This window comes from Phalaenopsis equestris, unplaced genomic scaffold (assembly GCF_001263595.1).
Source record: "Phalaenopsis equestris unplaced genomic scaffold, ASM126359v1 Scaffold227386, whole genome shotgun sequence".
NCBI classification, from domain to species: domain Eukaryota; kingdom Viridiplantae; phylum Streptophyta; class Magnoliopsida; order Asparagales; family Orchidaceae; genus Phalaenopsis; species Phalaenopsis equestris.
This window is the reverse complement of record NW_018245376.1, coordinates 172,557-193,037: the sequence shown is the minus strand read 5'-3', so window position 1 is coordinate 193,037 and position 20,481 is coordinate 172,557. Positions and strand designations below refer to the sequence as shown.

Below are 20,481 nucleotides of genomic sequence, written 5' to 3'. Positions count from 1 at the left end.
GACAGACCGACTTTAAAAAGTTCTTGGGCTATCCCTATCCTCAAATTTTTAATGGTCTATTATCTTTGTTCTTTTCCAGCAAACAATTTATTTGAATATGTCATGACTGTCCATATTTCTAGCATTTTCCATATCCATTCAAACTCTGCCCAAAATGTATTTTTCCACATTTTTCACAAACTCTCTTTTCTACATGTGACAGCTTTTGCATACCTTTTGTTTTAATTTTCTTGCTTTGAAAGTATTCTCCTTTACCAAAATTCTTTCGCTTACTTGCCTTATATTGTCACTGCTGATTGGAAAAGTTCAACTCATTTTCGTTTCTTCGGCTCTTTCAACTAGCACTGAGAAATCATTGATTTTTAATGGCACCAAAGCCAACCTCAACTGATCTGTGAGAACATAGAAATCTGTGCCATTTTTCTTCCAGAGTACTGACAGAATAAGGTGCATTACTGGATATAGAAATAAATTTTGCCTCATATTGTATAACTTATCTGGACCCTTGCGTTAGATTTAAGAATTTGTCTTGTAGTTCTAATTTCACTAAAGACAATCACTGAAAACTTATAAACTTATCCCACTAAATCTATTGAATAGCTGTCAGCTACAATTTTTCTCTATACTGTGCTTGATACCATCTTTCTGCCTGTCTGTTTAGCATGAAAGTGGCTAACACCACTTTTCTATTTTCAGGACAAATTATACCATCCAAAATTTTTCCAATCTTAGCAATTGTAGGATTACTGACAACCTTGAATGCATGTGACTTGAATGTCTCAATTATCTTCAAGTATTAATCCACTTCTGCTCTGGTTTAAGATCTAGACCCTGCATTATTGGAGAATCTTTTAATGACAGACATTTTATCAATCACTTAGTGATATCAATTGCACAATACCCTGCGATTCAACTGCTTTGACTTTCTCATTTGCTCTGCTGTGATTTATTACTTCTGTCAAAATATTTTTCAGATCTTACTTCTTGCTCTACACTTGGACTATAGGACCAACATGCAGTACTTTCTGATTCTCCTTCAGACATTTATTTATGTTGGCAAAAATTATTATTCAAATGCAATTTATCATATAATAACTACATTGTACATGCATAATATTTTATGTCGTATGTGATACCCACCCCATATTTATCAATTTATAGTTTTGTATAAATTAATTCATATTTGATCTCATTCTTAATTTTTTTAAATCCAACACGCTTCCATAGTTCTCTTCATCCAATAACCATGCTCTGATACCACCTTTTGTGCACCCCAACTAACCACTATTTAAGGATCGATTGTGGTGCAACAGAGATGAACAATTCGTTCAGACTAAATTTTCATCAACATTTGTCCTAACTTTTAGAATGAAGACCCGGTGAGTGATGAACTAATTTAACTAAATTATCACAAACAAATTTGATACATTGCATTTCATAATTCATTCGTATATATACTTAGAAACGTGAAAAATCATATTATTAATTAATATAAATTTTACAGAGCTGCTAATCTAATAAATGTAAAATACGTACCAAAAAGTTGTATAAGCTCCGCTGCCAAAACTGTATGAATCACACTTGGTTCCTCACCACGGTGTTTTGTACCCCTTCCAAAAAGGAAACAACGTAAAGTGAGCAAAAATGAGCTCAACGAGATAATTAAGGCTAAAATAAGATTTCATACACGAAATTGAAATAACATGCATGCTCATATGGAATTGTACATGTCTACATACAAGTCACAATATACTAGAATCATATATAACATTAAAAGAAAATAGTTAGTGTAGAATTAAGACTGCTGTGTAAACATATGTCATTTCATTCTTGTATAGACGAACATAGAGTCATAAGCATATTCAAAATCTTAACAATGTCATTATAGCCATATAATCATAGCATTATAGGAGTTTCATATATAAATATATAAACCTCAACTATTTCTATGTCTTGTCATGTTATGGGTCTTCTTATTGTCCCTAAGACCATATTAATAATTGATAAATTTTGCCCCCCTTCCCAATATAACATTTATAAATAGCCCCCTGATACTAACAGACACCATCTGATCACAATGGCTTCCAGAATTTCATTGCCTTCTGAACACTAGGAGTCAAAACTACCACATTGCTGGATAATATGCTTGCAAACACTCATGTAATAATCTGCTTATAACATTCTTTGTGACATTTCATAAAATATAATATCTGTAGCATACATTTATAGGAAGTTTGTTTATTGTATGTCTGAATCATAACAAATAGTTACTTGTAGACAATTAATATTATAAGCATAGTCATATGTATCATAGCATGATCATAACGTCACATCTATCGTAGGAAGAAATCAACTTGCATTCATATATTCAACACCGGTAATCATCTATAATATGTAGGAAATCTAAATGCATCCGTGTCAAATGAGAAAGCATATAATAATTTGTAGAATATTGTTTTTTTACGTTAGCACAAAATTATTTCACTTGACTTGATGGAACAACCTTACGACGAGTTCTACAAGCTTGTCTTGAGCTCGCCTCCTTGTATATAGAACCTGGGATTTGTAGGCAACATAGTGTTTCATAAAATTTGGCTCATAACGTGCATTAACCAAAAACATGCCTTAAATGTCAACACATACCTCAAACGAGCTTTTTGGCATAGCCCAAACCTTCACTGATCCGCCTAAACTTCTCCCATTTTCTTCCTAACATCTCAATCCTTCCTTTTCCTGTATTTATTTTATGCTAAAACCTTTTTGGAAGCTCGCAAACCAAGTTCGGTGCTTTCGACATAATTTTGACGGCTTTTACGGCTACTAGAAATGAAAAATTCCACAAAACTTAGGCAAACATCATAACAAAAATAAGTGGAAGGAAAGGAATGTCTACAATAGCATAAAAGAGGGATTTATACCCACCAAAATATCCTCGGAACCTTGAAACGTGAGTTGCGGCTTCCTTGCAGGTCGCCTAGTTCGCAATGCTACAATTGGCCGAGCATGGCTATCACGTGAGAGAAATCAGGAGAGGGAAGAATGTGGGAGCGTGAAACTTAAGGAAATCCCACCTAAAATCTCAGCTGTTCGATCTTATCCCATTGTTGCATGTGCGAGAAATTGAAGGGACCGGCTGGCTACAGTGGAGAGATGAGAGATTAATAATTTAATTAAGGTTTAATTAATTATCATTACTTCTGAATTTTTATATCTCTCAGTCTGTTAAATATTCATGCATAGTGTTGCATATCGAATTAATTGCTCGATACATAGAATTTTATAAAATGTTTTGATTGAATTCCGAGGGATGTGAAATTTGAAGTATATTTAAACTTTGTCGAACTTTACCTGGTTCTCAAATTTTGGGCGTTACATTTGCACCGTATTGTTTTGGAATTTGTATAACTTTTAGGTACGTATTTTATTTTATGTTGGATTTAAGAGCTTTGTATAAATATATAAGTTTTGATGATACGATTTTGCACGCTTATGAGTATGAATATTAATAAATTATGAAATACAACATATTATGTATGTTTGCGGTAATTTAGTTAGACTAATTCATCACTCACTGAGTTCTGATTATGCGATATAGCGTGAGTGTTAGTGAGAATTTAGTTTGATAAAATTGTCCGCCTCTATCGCTTAAAGGGGGCAGTTGGGGTGTGACAGAAAATGATATCAAAGCAAGGTTAATGGATGAAGAGAACAATGGAAACATGTTGGATTTAGAAGAAATAAGAATGAGATCAAATATGAATTGATTTATACAAATCTATAGGTTGATGAATTTGGGGTGGATAACCCATATGACTTAAAATATCATACATGCATGATCTAATTATTATACGATAAATTGCATTTGAGTAATAATTGTTGCCAATACAAATAAATGTCTGAAGGAGAATAAAAAAGTAGTAAGGGCCAATCTTGCAGGCTAAGTGCATGGCAAGAAGCAAGATTTGAAAATATTTTGGGTAGAAGTGAATCATAGTTGAGCAAATGAGGAAACCAAAGCAGCTGAGTTTCAATGCATTTTTAATTGATGTCGCAAGTGGTTGATAAAATATTGAAATATCTTCCACTAGTATAGGGCCAAGAGCTGACCATGTGTCAGAAGTTGATCGACATTTGAAAATCTTTCAGTCTCTTATGCCATCTGCATTCAAGGATGCCAGCGACCTTATGATAGTTGAAGATTAACTGTTGAAGATCGAAAAAATTCTAGATGATATGATTTGTCTGGAAAATCAGAGTGGTGTTAGCTACTTTCATGTTATAAAGCGAAGCAAAGAGGTGTTGGGAGGTGCAACATAGAGAAAAATTTCAATTGACACGTTCTCCACAAATTCAGTGGGATGAATTTGTTAAAATTTCTAAAGATTGGTTTATTTCTTCTTCGGTCAAATTAGTGCAATAAGAGAAATTATTCAATCTGGCTCAGGTCTTCAGATCAGTTATTCAATATGAGACAAAATTCACTTATCTTTCTAGCTATACACCTTATTATGTTAGTACCCAAGAGGAAAAATATCACATATTTTTACGTGGCCTCAGAGATCAGTTGAGGTTGGCATTAGCGGAGTTTGAAATCAATGTTTTCTCTGTGCTAGTTGAAAGAGCCAGAAGAATCTAACATGATTGGAACTTTTCTAAGTAACAGTGACTACCTCAGACAAGAAAACAAAAAGATTTTAGCAAGAGAGACTATTTCCAAAGCAAGAAAATTAAAGTAGAAGGTAAGCAAAAGCAATCACAATAAAAAAAGGCAGCTTGTGAAAATTTGGAAAAGACTTTTAGGGTAATGTTTGATTGGTTCAGAAAAATGCTACAAATTTACACAATCAGAGCATATTCAAATAAACTGTTTGCAAGAAAAGAAAAGTTGCAACAAACCACTAACAATTCAAGGACATTAACAACCCAAAAATTATTTGTAAGGTGACAAGTTTAGCAAATCTTAGTTGTTGAAAAAACCTTCAACTTAAACAGAGGGTGAAATTTCAGACCGTAGAAATGAGCAACTAGTAAAAACCTGAGTTTTTGTAGTCACTTCTAAAAAAGCCAAAGAACTCGAAGAAGTGGTTACAATCACGCTTTTGAATCAAGATTAACTTTGCACTGCTTTATTTGATTTAGGTGCATCACATTTTTTTTTTTATTTCTGATAAGTTTGCTACGAGTTTTCATGTTGATATTATATACTCTACTTCTGCAATGTGTGTTATTATGCTTTAAGGAAGTAGTTTTTCTACAAATAGAGAATGTGTAGTGCATGTTACTATTCATGATATGAAGCTGCAAGCAGAGGTAATTATAATATGAATTTAAACTTTCGATGCATACTGAATCGTTTGATAAAGTATTTTGCTACTATTGAATGCTGAAAAAGAAGTGTGAAATTCAATTTACTTTTTATATTTTATGTGATCGAAATGCAATATTCCTTGATTATTGCAGTGAAAGTTAGAAAATATTTGCGAAGTGGTGAACTGGCGTTCTTTGCCAAGTGCTGGATAAAGATGTGTAGGAATGGAAAGCATTCCAGTTGTAGAATTTTTTGATGTATTTTCTGAAGATTATCAAGGCTACCACCAGAATGAGAAGTTGAGTTTGACATTGATGTGCAGTCGGAGGCATCTACAATTTTCACGTCTCCATACAAAACGACTCCGAAGGAATTACAAGAATTGAAATGTCAATTGCAGGAATTGATAGATAAGGGTTTTGTTAGGCCAAACAATTTATCTTGGAGTGTTCCAGTGTTATTCGTTAAAAAGAAGGATGAATCTATGCGACTATGTATTGATTATAGAGAGCTATACAAAATGAAAATTAAGAACAAATATTTTTTACCAAGAATTAATGATTAATTTGATCAGTTTAAAGGTGCTATTGTATTTTCCCAAATTAATCTGAGATTGAGATATCATCAGGTCAGAGTCAAGGAAATAGATATATCTAAGACACTTTTCTGACCAGGCGTGATCATTATGAATTTTAAGTCATGCCTTTTGCTTTATCCAATGCTCTTACTATATTTATGAATTTGATAAATTGAATTTTCAAGCCTCATATGGATTAATTTGTCATCATTTTTATTGATGATATTTTGTTATATTGAAAATTTTACGATGATCTTGCTAAGTGTTTGAGGATTGTATTGGTAGTTGTTAATACAGAATCAATTTATGCAAAATTGTCGAAATGTGAATTTTGGCTCGAAGCATTGCAGTTTTGGAGCATACTACCAACAAAGAAGTAATCTTAGTTGATCTTCAGAAGATGAAGGCAATTATGGAATGACTAACTCCAAGGAATGTTACGGAGGTACGTAATTTTCTTGGTTTGACTGAATATTACAGGAGGTTTGTAATGGGATTTTTACTTATAGTTATACCTTTATCCAAGCTAATGAGCGAAGATGTCCAATTTGAGTGGAATGCAGAATGTGAGCACAACTTTCAAGAGTCGAAGATATTTTTTACCACTGCTCCAGTGTTAGCTATTCTGTGCGGTACCAAAGGGTTCCAATCGTGACACATAATTGCGAGGCTTGGGATGTGTTATTATTCAGAATAAAAAGGTGATAGTCTATGCATCCAGACAGTTAAAGTTACATAGGAGAAATTTTCCAAAACACGATTTGGAGTGAGCTATTTTAGTGTTTGTTCTCAAGATTTGATGACATTATATGAGAGTCTGAAGTACATTTTTACACAAGAAGAGTTGAATTTGAGGCAACGAAGATGGTTAGAGTTGATCAATAACTATTATTTGGATATACAATATTGTTCTAACAGAGCAAATGTAGTTGCCGGTAATTTGAGTTGTAAATCCACAGGTAGTGCAAGTTGGATTATTACCCAAGAGCTAGAGCTAGTTAACGAATTTGATGCTTTGAAGTTGGAAGTCTGAAGTTCAAGTGATATGAGGCATTTATATCAGCTGACAGTCCAACCAACTTTGATAAATAGAATGAAGACAGCTCAAGGAGTTTGCAGCGAATATCATAAACTCTTGAAACAATATCAATCAGGAAAGGGTAAGATATGACAATTGATGAAGATGGTGTTAGCAGAAACAAGCTGCAGTTATGAGTATCTCTTGATTCTAATTTAAGATGAGAAATTATATATGAAACTCTTTTTTTAGGGTACACAATTCATCCAGACAGTACTAAAATATAAAAATATTTGAAATTAATATTTTGGTGGCCAGGTATGAAGAAGGATGTTGCTCAATATGTATATTAATGTTAAATTTGTTAGATTGTAAAGACCGAGCATCAGAGACCCAACAAATTACTACAATCATTGCCTATATCCGATGGAAATAAGAATAAATTGCTATGAATTTTGTTATGAGATTTCCTTGGTCTAGATAAGGCCACAACAGACAGGTTAACAGAGTCATCCCACGTAGTTATTGAAGAGCCTAAAAACATTATAGAAACTGATGTTAATAATTTAAGAAAGAGATAAATTCCCTTTTTCAAGATAAAATGGAAGCATAGGCTTGAAAAAGAAGCCACATAGGAAAAAAGAAGTATGACAAAAATATCACTCTCTTCAAGTCAGAAATTTTTATAAGAAGGGGAGAGTTGTAAAGCACAAAATCTGAGAAACAAGTAAAATTCATCAAATTTTGAAAGTACCCAAAATTTCACCTCTCAGAATTCAATTAAATTATTTTTATAAAATGTTATGCATGAAATCGATCAATTTAAAACTATAAATTAACTTTAATTAAATTTAATTATTCTTAATCTTTCTTACATGCACTGTAGCCACTACCTTTCACATGATATTTGTCGTTGTTTCGATCAAATGGGGTTTCTAGAGCCTTCGAAATTCCTCCCCTTCCGATTGATTTTCTTCTCTCTATCTTGATTTCGCTTGGCAAAAGGGATCCCACGAGAGCAGCGATCGTGACACTGTAGCCAGGATATCCTGGTGACTCGCAGAGGGCTGCAAACTTCAATTTAGGGGTTTGGGAGGAAATCTAATGGTACGAAGCTCTCTTTAACGCTAATTGTGATTCGTTTTGATATTCACCACAAATTTGTGCAAATATTTATTTATGGTAGCCATAATAGGTGTGGAACTTGTGTCGAAAGCATCAAACTTGTTTTGCAACCTTCCATAGGGCTTTAACACGAAATCAGCGAAGGGAAAGGGAGGATTGAGGTGTTAGGATGAAGTGGGGAGAAGTTTAGTTGGATTAGAGAACGGCTAGATTATTCCGAGAAGCCCATTTTAGATATATGTTAACATTTAAGTCATGTTTTGGGTTAATGCACATTATAAACTAATTTTGATGAAAGCCCTAAGTTCCCTAAAAATTTCATGTTGGATATGCGAGGAGACAAGCTCGAGGCGAACATGTGAAAACTTGTTGTAGGGTTACTTCATCAAGTCACGTGAAATAAATTTGTGCTTGTGTAAGAAAATTAATCTTCTATAGGTTTTCATATGATTTCTCATTTGATAAGGATGCATTTAGATTTTTTGCATAGTGTGGATGAATACCTATATTGAATGTATAATTGTAAGTTGGTTTCTTTTTAAGATACATGTGATGTTATTATGTTATGATCATGCAATGATACATATTACTATGTTCATGATATAAACTATTTGCAGGTATTCATTTGCTATGATTCATGCATGTGATATATAAAATATCTATAATTATTTGCTGCTTGTATTACATTTTAAGAAATGCACAAGTGATGTTATGAGTGAACTATTACATGAGTGCTTGCATGCAGGGATGTGGTTTTCCCGACTCCTGCTGTTCAGGAGACAATGAAACTATGAAAACCATTGTGATCAGACGGTGACAAAACACAGAGAACCGTTGGTATTAGATGGGCTATTGATAGCTGCTATGTTGGGGGTCCCAACCTTTATCGATAGTCAATATGGCTTTTAAGACAAGTTGACAGCCCATGATATGACAGTATATGAAAATAATTGAGACCTATACATTTTCAAGTAACATTGCTATGCTATGATTATATTGCTATTTTATGATGACACTGTTATGATGACACTGCTATAATAAAATTGCTATGATTCCATTATTATGAATAAGCATATGACTATACATGTTTTATACTGCAGTCATGGTTGTCTGTACTACCAGTTTTTCATGTTTTATGTAATTTCAACATGTAACTTGTGTGTAGACATGTACAGTTTTATATGAGTATGCACGTTGTTTCTTTTTTGTCTCTTGTTTTAGCTTTGATTGTTTCGCTGAGCTCTTTGTCTCTCATTCTACATCGTTGCCTTTCAGGTCTAGGCAACGAGCACTAGGGTGAGTAGCCATATTTTATTTTTACAGCTTTTGCACTATTTAGTTCAAGGAGTTTGTACAACTTTTGGATACATGTTTATTTATGTTAGATTTAGCAGCTATATATATATATGTATGTATATATATATTATATATATATATATATATGTATGTATATATATATATATGTATGTATATATATATATATATGTATGTATATGTATGTATATGTTTTGATGATATGATTTTCTATGCTTTTAAGAATGAATATAAATGAATTATGAAATGCAATATATCACGTTTGTTTGCGTCATTTTTCATCTACTAAGTCTTGATTCTGCAAGCTAGGACGGGTGTAGTGAGAATTTAATCTGGCAAAATTGTTTACCTTCGTCGCACCTCAGCCGATCCTTAAAGCGAGTGCAGTTGGGTCTTAACATATAGTGATAAAGCAGAGAGTTCAGGGGCTGTTTGGACATAATTCTTAGTGTTTGATTGAAAATTAAACTCTGAATTAGAAGTAGACATCTTCATTTTGTAATTGGTCATCAATCCTATGCATGTTTAGGGTTGGAAAGAATTCCTAGCTGTTATGTTGCTTGTTTTAGGATTCTGGTTGCCACCTGTTGGTGTGACGAACAACCGGATGACTGGGAAAGATCACAAGGTTGGGAACATTTGGAAGGCCAACATGATTCTTGCTGCTCCTCTATTTGCTCGAGGAGCTTCCTGTGGTTAGGAGGTGACTATCATGCAATTGCTCTGGTGGAAGACAACGAAGAGAGGATGCCTGCAAGGGGAAGCCTGGAAATTGTCAGGAAGCTTGCAGGGTGTCACACCCCAACCAATCCCCCTCAAAGGTCGGCTAAAGTACGACAAGGGCTGGCAATTTGTTCAGCTCACTAGCACTTGCCCTTACTTGTATAATTAGGACACAGTGGGTGATGAATTTGTCTAACTACATCGCCGCAAGATACGTGATACATTACTTTTTATAATTCATTTATTTACATACTCGAAAGCTTGAAAATCATATCATCCAAAATATGAAAACAATGCAGAACTGCTAAATCGAATATAATAAAAATACATACCCAAAATATATGTACATGCTTTCAAAACTTTCGTGCAAAAACTGTACAAAAATTTACCTGACTACCTGCCCTGGTGCTCATTACCCCCACCTGTAAGGTATCAATGAAGAATAAACATCAATGAGTTCAAAGAAATAATCAGGTTAACATAAGATTTTATATTTGAAAAAGAAAGAACGTGCTTGCTCATATCAAATATATATTTCTATACATAAATCATAACATCCTAGCATACTAGAGAATATGAGAAGAGAGCAGGTATGGGTAATAAAAAAAACCAAGACTGCAATGCAGCATGTGGGTCGTAAGAATGAAGTTATAAGTATAATAAAAAACATGTTCATAGTATATTATCATAGCAATGTCATTTTATAGAGGTCAAATCATAATAATGTCACTTTTTTAATGTATAGGGTTCAACTATTTTTATGTTCTTTCATCATTGGTCGTCACCTTGCCTCAAAGGCCATATAAACTATCAATAAAGGTTGAACTTTCCCAACATATCAGTTATTGATAAACCTTTTGATATCCATGGTTTCTTAACATTCTGTCACTGTCTAATCCCAACGGTTCCCAGCTTTTCTTCATATAAATACCAGAAGTTAGAAATATTGCATCCTTATATAGTGTACTTAAAATCACTCATGTAATAGTCTATCACTAATATTCTTCATGACATTTAAATGATTATTACTATTTTAAGTATTTATAATGTATTACATGTATCATAGGTATGAAACATAATTAATGAATACCTTTGGAGAATTCTTATCATCAGCATAGTCATAGGTAACCTGATCATAATATTACATGTATCATATGAAAAGTAAATGTATATTAATACATTTATTTGCAAATATCCATTTGCAATATGCATAAAATTTTAAATGCATCTGTGTCAAAATAAAAATCATTTGAAAACTTATAGAATATTATATTTCTTAAATTGTCATAAGATTATTTCAACTGATTTGACGGAGCAGCTCTACAACGTGTATCCACGCTCTCTTCTTGAGCTCGCCGTCTCTTATAGATCACCTGAGGCTTATAGACAACATAGGGTTTCATAAAATTTGACTCAAAACATTCAAAAACAAGCATTAAATGACAAACTATAGCTTAAAAGAGCTTTTTGTCATAAATCCCCCTTTAAAACTCACCAATTTTCTCCCCAACTTCTTCTAACACCTTAATTTTCATTTTCCCTATCTGATTTTGTGCTAAAACTCATATAGATGCTTTCGAATCACTTTCAACGCTTCTGACATGAGTTTGGCTCTCAAACGGCTACCGAAAACAAAAAAACACGAAAATGAGGCAAACTTCAATACGAAATTGTGGGAAAGGAAATGAAAGCATCAATTGACATAAGGGAGGGATTCATGCTTACAAAAGTCGCCTCAAAGCGTCGGATCCTGGGCTACAGTTTCCCTGGAACCGCTCGGTTTACTGTCCGCCCATTTGCTATAGTATCTGAGCACAATTCTGTGCTGGAGTTCATGGGATACCCAGACAAGGAGATCGCAAAGGAAGAGGGGAAGGTCAGGCGAGAGAAAGAATTTTGGGAGAGGGGAAAGAAATGCAAAGTTGTGACCCTATTCAAACTAAATATTGCGAATGAAAGTCGTTTAGCTACAGTTCTGTGAGATTAAGGGAGGAAATTAATATTAATTAAGATTTAATTAAATTAATTAAACTTATAACTTTAACATTTTATTTCTCCCAATCTGTTAATAATTCTTGCATGGTAATTTATATTGCATTGATTGATTTCATGCATAGAATTTTATAAAATGATTTCGATTAATATTCGGGAGATGAAAAACTTAGCGTACTTTTCAAATTTGCCGAATTTTATCTATTTCTTGAAATTTTGGCGTTACACAAGGAGGGATGCTTAGAAGCCTGCAAAGTGTAACGCTTGTAAGGAGACGCCCGGAGGGAGCCTGCTGCAAGGTGAGGATTTGGTGGAGGATCTGCTGGAAGGTGAGGATTTGGTGGAGGGTCTGCTGGAAGACGGTAGCAGTGAGACACTTGCAGGGAGCCGACTGCAAGGAGAGGATCCGGCGGAGGGCCTGCAGGGACTTGTGGCTTCAAGGGGAGACTCTGACGGAGGAAGGAGGGCTAGGATTTGCTTTCTTACTCAGCTACCGTGAAGAAGAACTTAGAAGGGAATTCTCATAACTCTTATTCCAAATTTTCAACCATAAGCTTACGTTTCAGTGGTAGCCTGAATCAGCCTGTTTACTTGATAAAGTTCCCATGCAAGTCAACAATTAATAAATTAACATTTTCAAGTCCTGAAGCCTCCTTGAAAGAATGAGGTTACTTTTTTTCTGTTTCCTTAACAATAGTGACTCTGGCACAAATCATGCAATTACACACAACATTCAATTTGTTTAAGATTAGCAGACTATGTAGATGAAATTCAGCTTCTAGGCACCTGGAGCCTGGTTGGGCTTGTGATATGAATTAAGTATCTCTTTGAACTCAAATTGGAGATGTCTATATGCTAATTTATGTCAATACTGGCTGTGGCGTAGTTTCAGATTAAATTTTAGTATCTTTTCAAATGACTAGAGTTTTATAATGAAAACAGTTAGAGAAGTTTATTGTCAATTTTAATGGCCAATCTATCATCTCTTATGAACTCCACGTCCACTGAATTGGTTTTTCTCATTCCACCTTAAGTATATTTATCATTTACTTTAACTAGTTTAATTGGCTTTGAGAGTTATATTCTGAGCTTTGGGCACATTTATTACTGCTTGATGTCATTTAGTAGCATCAATCATAGCTTATGAAGAATGACCACCGACAGATATGTAGTAATTTTTGTACTGTTTTTACCTGCAATGTTAATCTAAATCTTAAATTTTCTTTTTAAAGGTTTTCCATGAAATGGTTAATGCTGGAGTTGAGCCGAATGTCAACACATATGGTGCTTTGATTGATGGCTGTGCTAGAGCCGGACAAATCGCCAAAGCATTTGGCGCATATGGAATTATGAGATCCAAGGTCTGATACACATATCTTATAAATTTCGGATCATATGCAAGTTATAACTACCTTCCTTTGTTGCATTTTATTGAGTTGAGGTGTTATAATATCCTACAATTAACAAAATCTTACCTGCAGTAGAATGTACAACCAGATCGAGTTGTATTCAATGCACTGATCACTGCATGTGGTCGTGCAGGTGCACTTGATCGTGCTTTTGATGTCTTAGCTGAGATGAGAGGTGAACCAAAGCCAGTAGACCCTGATCATGTTACTATTGGTGCCTTGGTGAAAACTTGTATTCAAACTGGTCAGGTATTATTTTCTTTATTTCATAATTCATACTCGCAGTTTATATACCCAATTTTAGGCCTTTTTATAACGTCCAGACTTGGATATATGTTATTTTTTGATGTCCGACTTTTCTCGGTATTGATATTGCTGATCTATGATCCTTTAGGCCAAACGGGCACGTGAAGTGTACAAAATGCTTCATCTATTTAACATAAAGGGCACCCCCGACGTTTACACAATTGCTGTCAATAGCTGCTGTGAGAATGGTGATTTGGAATTTGCCCTTAGCATATATGATGATATGAAAAATAATTGTGTTTTGCCTGATGAGGTAGCTTTCAATTATTTCCATTGAATTTGTTATTTTTATTCACTTGCACATACTCTGACCTTTCTGACATGAGTGAGCATGAAATCTGATTCTTCTATGTTTCTTACTGTATAATTGGTATGTTCTGTCTATGTTATTCAGTTTCTTTGTTTGCAAATCCGAGTTGTTGGTTACATTTAATTGTTCTTTATTAAGAGGAATGTTTTTAAGAAAATTTACATATTGAGGCTCTGGTAAAAGTTATTAGTCTTTAATTTGTTCATTGAAATTTCATATTTCACCAACAAATTTTTCTTAAAACCCTTTGCAGTTAATGCTATCCTTTTGTTTGTCCAGATCCTCTTTTTTTTTTAAATTGAAATGGTTACAATTTTAGCTTGAAGCTTTATTTACAAGCTCAATAATTAAAATTTTCTAAATGAGTCCAAAACTATGATTAATAAACTATAATGGTAAAAGTAGCGATAGAAACTACCTTTTACCTGTGAGTGTTTGATGAATATTGGCTCTAGCTCAGGCTAGTTTTCTGCACACTATGAGTCTAGTCTTGTGCACACGATGAGTCAAGGGCTTAGAGGTTGACCCATTTGAGCTAGTTAGGAGATTTGATTGGACAAGTGAGGCTCATAGCATGGCTACTCTATTATGCACACATCGTTAGCTAATGACTGATTCTATTGCAAGTTGGTTGAGTCTAGGATTTTTTTTTTGTCTTTGGATTCACACTAAGACTGGCGCACAGACAAATACAAATGAAAATTTTGAACAACACAATATGTGCGAATTGAGAGTGGGCATTAAAATTCATGTCTGTGATCAATGTTTAAAATTACGCAATTGTGTATTGAGACGTTTTCCATTCGCGAGGTGAGGCATAAGCCTCACCATTTGAAACTCAAGTCCCAAAAATAAATGGGTAAAAAAATGTATACTAGCTTCAAAATTTATTAATATATGAAAGGAAGACATACAAACATCATAACATGATACAAAGTGATAAATTGCACAAAGTTGAGCAAATCGAGCATGATAGTCTACTTGAGTGACTTAATAAAACTATTCATTATTCATATTTATATGTAACATGAAATATTGTTAAGATAAGTACCTAGAAATAACTCAAAATATTATTATTTATAAAATTAGCACCCAAGTAATTTATATGAACTAACTGACCGAAGCATATATGCGTGCCATCATCAAATCATTAAGAATTTGATAAATGAAAAATATGGCTCCAATTTTTCCTTTTTTGATATTTGAGTGAAACTCTTAAAAATGGATTGAGCAGAGTGATAGTTTTGTAAATTGCAATGTTTCGAGTGCTAAGTTTGAAATTGCCACAATTTTTTTTTATTTCTAATTCATGTACAAGAAAATAATATGGAAATTATACGCCTAATTAAATAAAATTGTTTTTTGGGGTGAATGAAGCAACTGGTGACCGCGATGACTCCGATGGCATCAGTGTTAGGTGGTGGTGTGGGTTGGTGCAGCAAGTTGTGGTGCGAAGAGCACAGGAGGCGGTGGTGTGGCGGTAGCATGTGCAATATCAGATGCAGGTGCAACACCATGATGTAGGTGTTGTAACAAGTTCTAGCGGAAGCTGCAGGAGGCTACTAGGGTGCTGGCGACAAGAGGATTAGGCTGTGGAGACCTTGGCGGCAACATCGGCGGCGATGTCGGCAATGGCATCGACTACTTTGTTCGATGCAGCCGGTGGCAATCCTAGGCTTCTAGCGCTTATGAGAGGGAATCCTAGGCTTCTAGAGCATGTGAGTGGTGGTGTGGCTTAGTGTAGCAGGTTGTGGTGCGAAGAGCAAGGGAGGCGGTGGTGTGGCGGTAACAAGTTCTAGCCGAAGCTGCAGGAGGTTATTGGGGTGCTGGCGACAAGAGGATTAGGCTGTGCCGACCTTGGCGGCAACGTCGGCGGCGATGTCGGCGATGACATCGACAACTTCATTCGATGCAGCCGGTGGCAATCCAAGGCTTGTAGCACGTGTGAGAGGGAACGACAGGATTGCGAGTTTAGGTGAATACCTAATTTCAAATACGAGGCGGGTGCTTTGTCGATTTGAGGCGAAGCACACGATACAACCCACCTTATATCTTTGAGTCATACGCCTCGTGCAATCCTCGCGAGGCGTACGCCTCAACGCAGTTTATTCCGTGATTGGATAGAGTCGCGCGTGTAATTGCACACTTTTAAACAGTGTCAACGATAATGATAGAAAATTGTGTTTCATCCTAAATGCATGCTATTAGATTTTAGCGATAAGTGTCAAGATAGTTCACAGTTATAACAGGATGTGCACCATAATTTCTATCTGTGATTAGGGTGATTTTTACAATAAGGGAATTTAATAGTGGAGGTGAAGGAAAGCCTTGAAATGGGTTATGACCAAGTGGACTTTGGGCCATTAATATATTTTATTTACACCCTGGTTAATATATATTTGAGAGTACAGATGCTCCTCAATCATATTGGTGAACTTATCAATATGTGTTTTTTGTGCTTGCTTTAGACCATATAATGATTTTTAAAGTTTGCAAACTTTGTTATCAGTGGATGTAGTCAAATTTATGTGGTATAGTCATATAGGCTTTATCTTCAATCAAAATCTCCATTTTGGAAGGCATTTTTGACTTTAAGTTAGTAAAGTGGTTAGTCTAGATTAGTGACTTTGAAGGTAATAAATCAGATTGTTTTGATCTTAGTCACCATGCAAAAGTTTATCCCCTTGAATTGGAGTTTTAGGAAAGCAATGTTGATTTTTTAAAGACAATTTTATATTCATGGTACCTAAAAAAACACATAAAATTATTTTTATGAGTAAATTCGAGATTTTAAGATTTAAGATGTTCGTTAAGAAGCAAATTCTATGTGAGATAAAGTAACAACACTATTAAACAAATGACAAAAGTTGTACTTAAAGAATCAAAAGAAAAGTTTCTATAAATAAAAATTGTTGGTAGTGGAATAATAATGAGCAAGAAAAGATAAAATATAAGTCGTGCTATAAAAATTTGTTTAATTGTAAAAACTTAAGAAAATTGAGAAAAATATAAGGTGGCCCGTGGAGAGTCTAAGAGAACAATTTGTGACGCTACAAATTTTGTGTTTAGTGATCTTTATAACAGATTAGAGACTAAAAAGGGTGGATAATATATATATATATATAAACTAATCAAACAAAAAGAAAAGAGAAGTGAATATTTTATTCAACTAAAAAATATTAAAGATGAAGAAAAAGAAAACGCTTTTCTTAAAGGAAGATATGTAACATACGTGGGTGAGATATTTTAATAAAATTTTCAGTGAAGTTTCTGAAGATACGATCGAATTTAATGATCTTAATATCGCTAATAATAAAAAATGTCTTATTTTTACCGCCACATTAATAAAAAAGAAGTTGATGGGACTTTAAAGAAAACCAAGGGTGGAAATTTAGTAGGACCCGATGATATCTTATTCGAAGTGTGGAAATATTTAAGAAAGTTGAGAGTTTCTTGACTTACTAAACTCTTTAATTTTCTCTTAAAAACTAAAAAGATACCAAAGGAGTGGAGAAAGATTATTTTGGTCACCATTTTTAAGAATAAAGGGGATGCACAAGATTGTGCAAATTATAGAGTAATTAAGTTAATGTATTATACTTTAAAATTATGTGAGAGGATAATTAAACATAGGTTAAGACGTGAGATAAAAATTTCTCATTATCAGTTTGGATTTATGTCGGACAAGTCTACTATAGAAGCTATACTTTTATTGAGAGGTTTTATGGATAAGTGCAGAGGGAATAAGGAAGATCTACATATGATTTGTATTGATTTAGAAAAAGCTTACGATAAGGTTCCCAGAGAAGTTTTTTGGAGAGTTTTAAAGGTGAAAGTTGTTGAAATGACTTGCATTCATGCCCTTAAAGATATGTGTGCTAGAGCTGGTACTTATGTTTGAATAGAGGGAGGATTGACATCGTTTTTTCTATTTCAGTTGGATTACATCATTTATTGACTTTATGCCTATATCTTTTTGCTTTAGTTATGAATGCTCTTACCAGACATTTACAAGAAGATGCACCTTGGTGTATGTTTTTTGTTGATGATATCCTTCTTGTGGATAAGAAGACTAGAGAAATAGTTCTGAAAGAACTTGAATTATTGAGGTTTAAGGTCTTTGTTTGAGTAAAACTAAAACTGAATACATGGAATGTAATTTTAGTAGCAGCAACTCTAGTGACAAAGTTGTAACTATGGTTGATTAAATCATTAAAAGGTGTGAACGTTTTGAATATCTCAAGTCTTTTGTTCAAAGCGATGGTAAACAGATGGGGTTGTTATTAGTAAAATTCAAATTGGTTGGTTGAAGTGGAGGAATGTATCGTGCCTATTGTGTGATAGAAAATTATCGTTTAGACTAAAAAGAAAATTTTATAAGAAGGTGGTGAGACTTGCAATGCTCTATGATGCAGAATATTGGTCTTTAAAAGAGAAGCATAAAACAAAGTTAAGTGTTGCTGAAATGAAAATGCTTAGTGGATGAGTGACTTTACATTTGGAGACAATACGAAATGAATATATCCATGATAGGGCTGGTCTAGCTTTACTGGCGGACAATATTAGAGAGAGTCGTCTTAGATGGTTTGGTTCACATTAAACGTTGACCATCTGATGGCCTGATTAGGAGAGTAGATGTTTTAGATTCAACTTATGTTAAGAAAAGTAGAGGCAGACTTAAAATGACTTGGGCCTATTGTATAAAAAATGATTTTGTTCTATGAGAATTAAATGACAATATGACGCTCAATATGATGCAACGATGAAAAGATTTATGTTGCCGGCCTCACTTAGTGGGATAAAGGCTTGTTGTTATAATCTTATATTCATGGTGTTTAGAATTTTTTAATCTTAGGATAATAATAATTGTATCATTTTTTGGTTTGATGAGTAACTAATAGTACATTTTATAGCTTTTTGGTTGAATTTTTTCTTTCAACCGTTGGAATGTAAAGAAAGGCATAACACCAAAGGTATTGAGAGGAATAATGAAGATTAGTCTATTTTTTTAGTAGATTACATGAGAACTGATATGCCGTTTTTTTTTAATTAAAAGTAAAGATAATTTAATTTAATATATGTATAATTTTGATTTTGAAAAGAGCATTTTGATTTTAAAAATGTGACCGAATTGATCTCATATATTCGATGGTTTAAATAACCTAGCACGATATTACAAGTAATATTTCATTTCGAAAGATAAGGATATCAGTCGATACTAGTTTCAATTATTCAAACCAAGAAATTTATGATATTTATTTGGTTTGCAAAATTTTCAATGGATCATTCCTCTACCTAATATAAAAACTAGACAGGGTGTAGATTAGTTGGGTTACTAATTTTATTGTAAGCGCAAACCCTTATAGTTAATTACATCTTAAACAATTAAAGTCTCCTAAGAAAACTCTTGATTAAAATTGGGGTTTTTTCTTCAAGAATTCAAGGCTTAATTTTCACGATTGGTCATAGAAAAGTGGTGGGAAGTGCTCAATGTAGAACAATTATTTTGGGAACCAAAGAAGCAAAATGTAGGAGATGTTACAGATTTTGAGGGGGATCTTAATGACTTTTCAAACTCTTCCATTATTTAGCTTTACATTTTACAAATAATATTATTCGATGTTTACTCCTGCCATTTTATTTTAAATGTAGGACTTACATTGCATGATATACGATCAACGTAGATGACTTGGAAAGGGGCATTTGCCTCGTACCGAACGAAGAACATTGGAATCTTAAAACAGTTGGGATTTATATCGCACGACATACAATTATATGAAAACCTAAAGATAGTATAAGGATTTATGTCATGCTAGATGAAAAATCTCGAAGTCCTGAAGGTTTATGTTTTTTAAGTTTATAAAAGTTTAGTTGAGGATCGTTCTTTGTTTCATGTTTTGATCTTGATCTTCGCCTGAAGGTTGTCCACTCCTCGATTGCGCCATCGCCTCATTCTATGAAGAGAGAGGGGGAGAGAGAAACCATGCATCGGGCGGCCTATCCTAGGTTCTTTATTTTTATTGTTTCGATTTTATTTGAATGAATTTATATTTTGATAATATTTCAGAAAAGCATGTGGAGAATATCTGACACTTCTTTGACAAAGGGAAATAATTGTTCTGATGAACAATTTTATCTGATTGTAAGAAATCATTTTGCTTCTATATTTCATAGCATCATTTACTATCTCCAAACATTTGAAACGCAAAGGAACTAAGCTCCTTCTTCTGAAATCCTTTTTTTCTATTTAGAAATGCTACAATAAATCAGATACGTGTGTATATATATATATATATATATATAATCTAAGAGTATAAGAAACTTTTGCACTCCTCGATTCCTTGATGACTGCAGTAGATCCATAAACTTTTGCACTCTTAGATTATATATATATATATA

General features: G+C 33.8%; 1 protein-coding gene across 4 annotated transcripts in view; it reads left to right on the top strand.

Moving 5' to 3' along the window:
* Positions 1 to 20,481, top strand: part of LOC110037935 (pentatricopeptide repeat-containing protein MRL1, chloroplastic) — an 86,973-nt gene that overhangs the window by 28,385 nt on the left and 38,107 nt on the right. For all 4 annotated transcript variants that reach the window (XM_020742678.1, XM_020742677.1, XM_020742676.1 and 1 more), the window contains 3 exons: positions 13,290 to 13,418; positions 13,542 to 13,715; positions 13,861 to 14,025. In XM_020742678.1, coding sequence (XP_020598337.1) covers positions 13,290 to 13,418; positions 13,542 to 13,715; positions 13,861 to 14,025 — 468 coding nt within the window. The remainder of the gene's footprint in view (positions 1 to 13,289; positions 13,419 to 13,541; positions 13,716 to 13,860; positions 14,026 to 20,481) is intronic.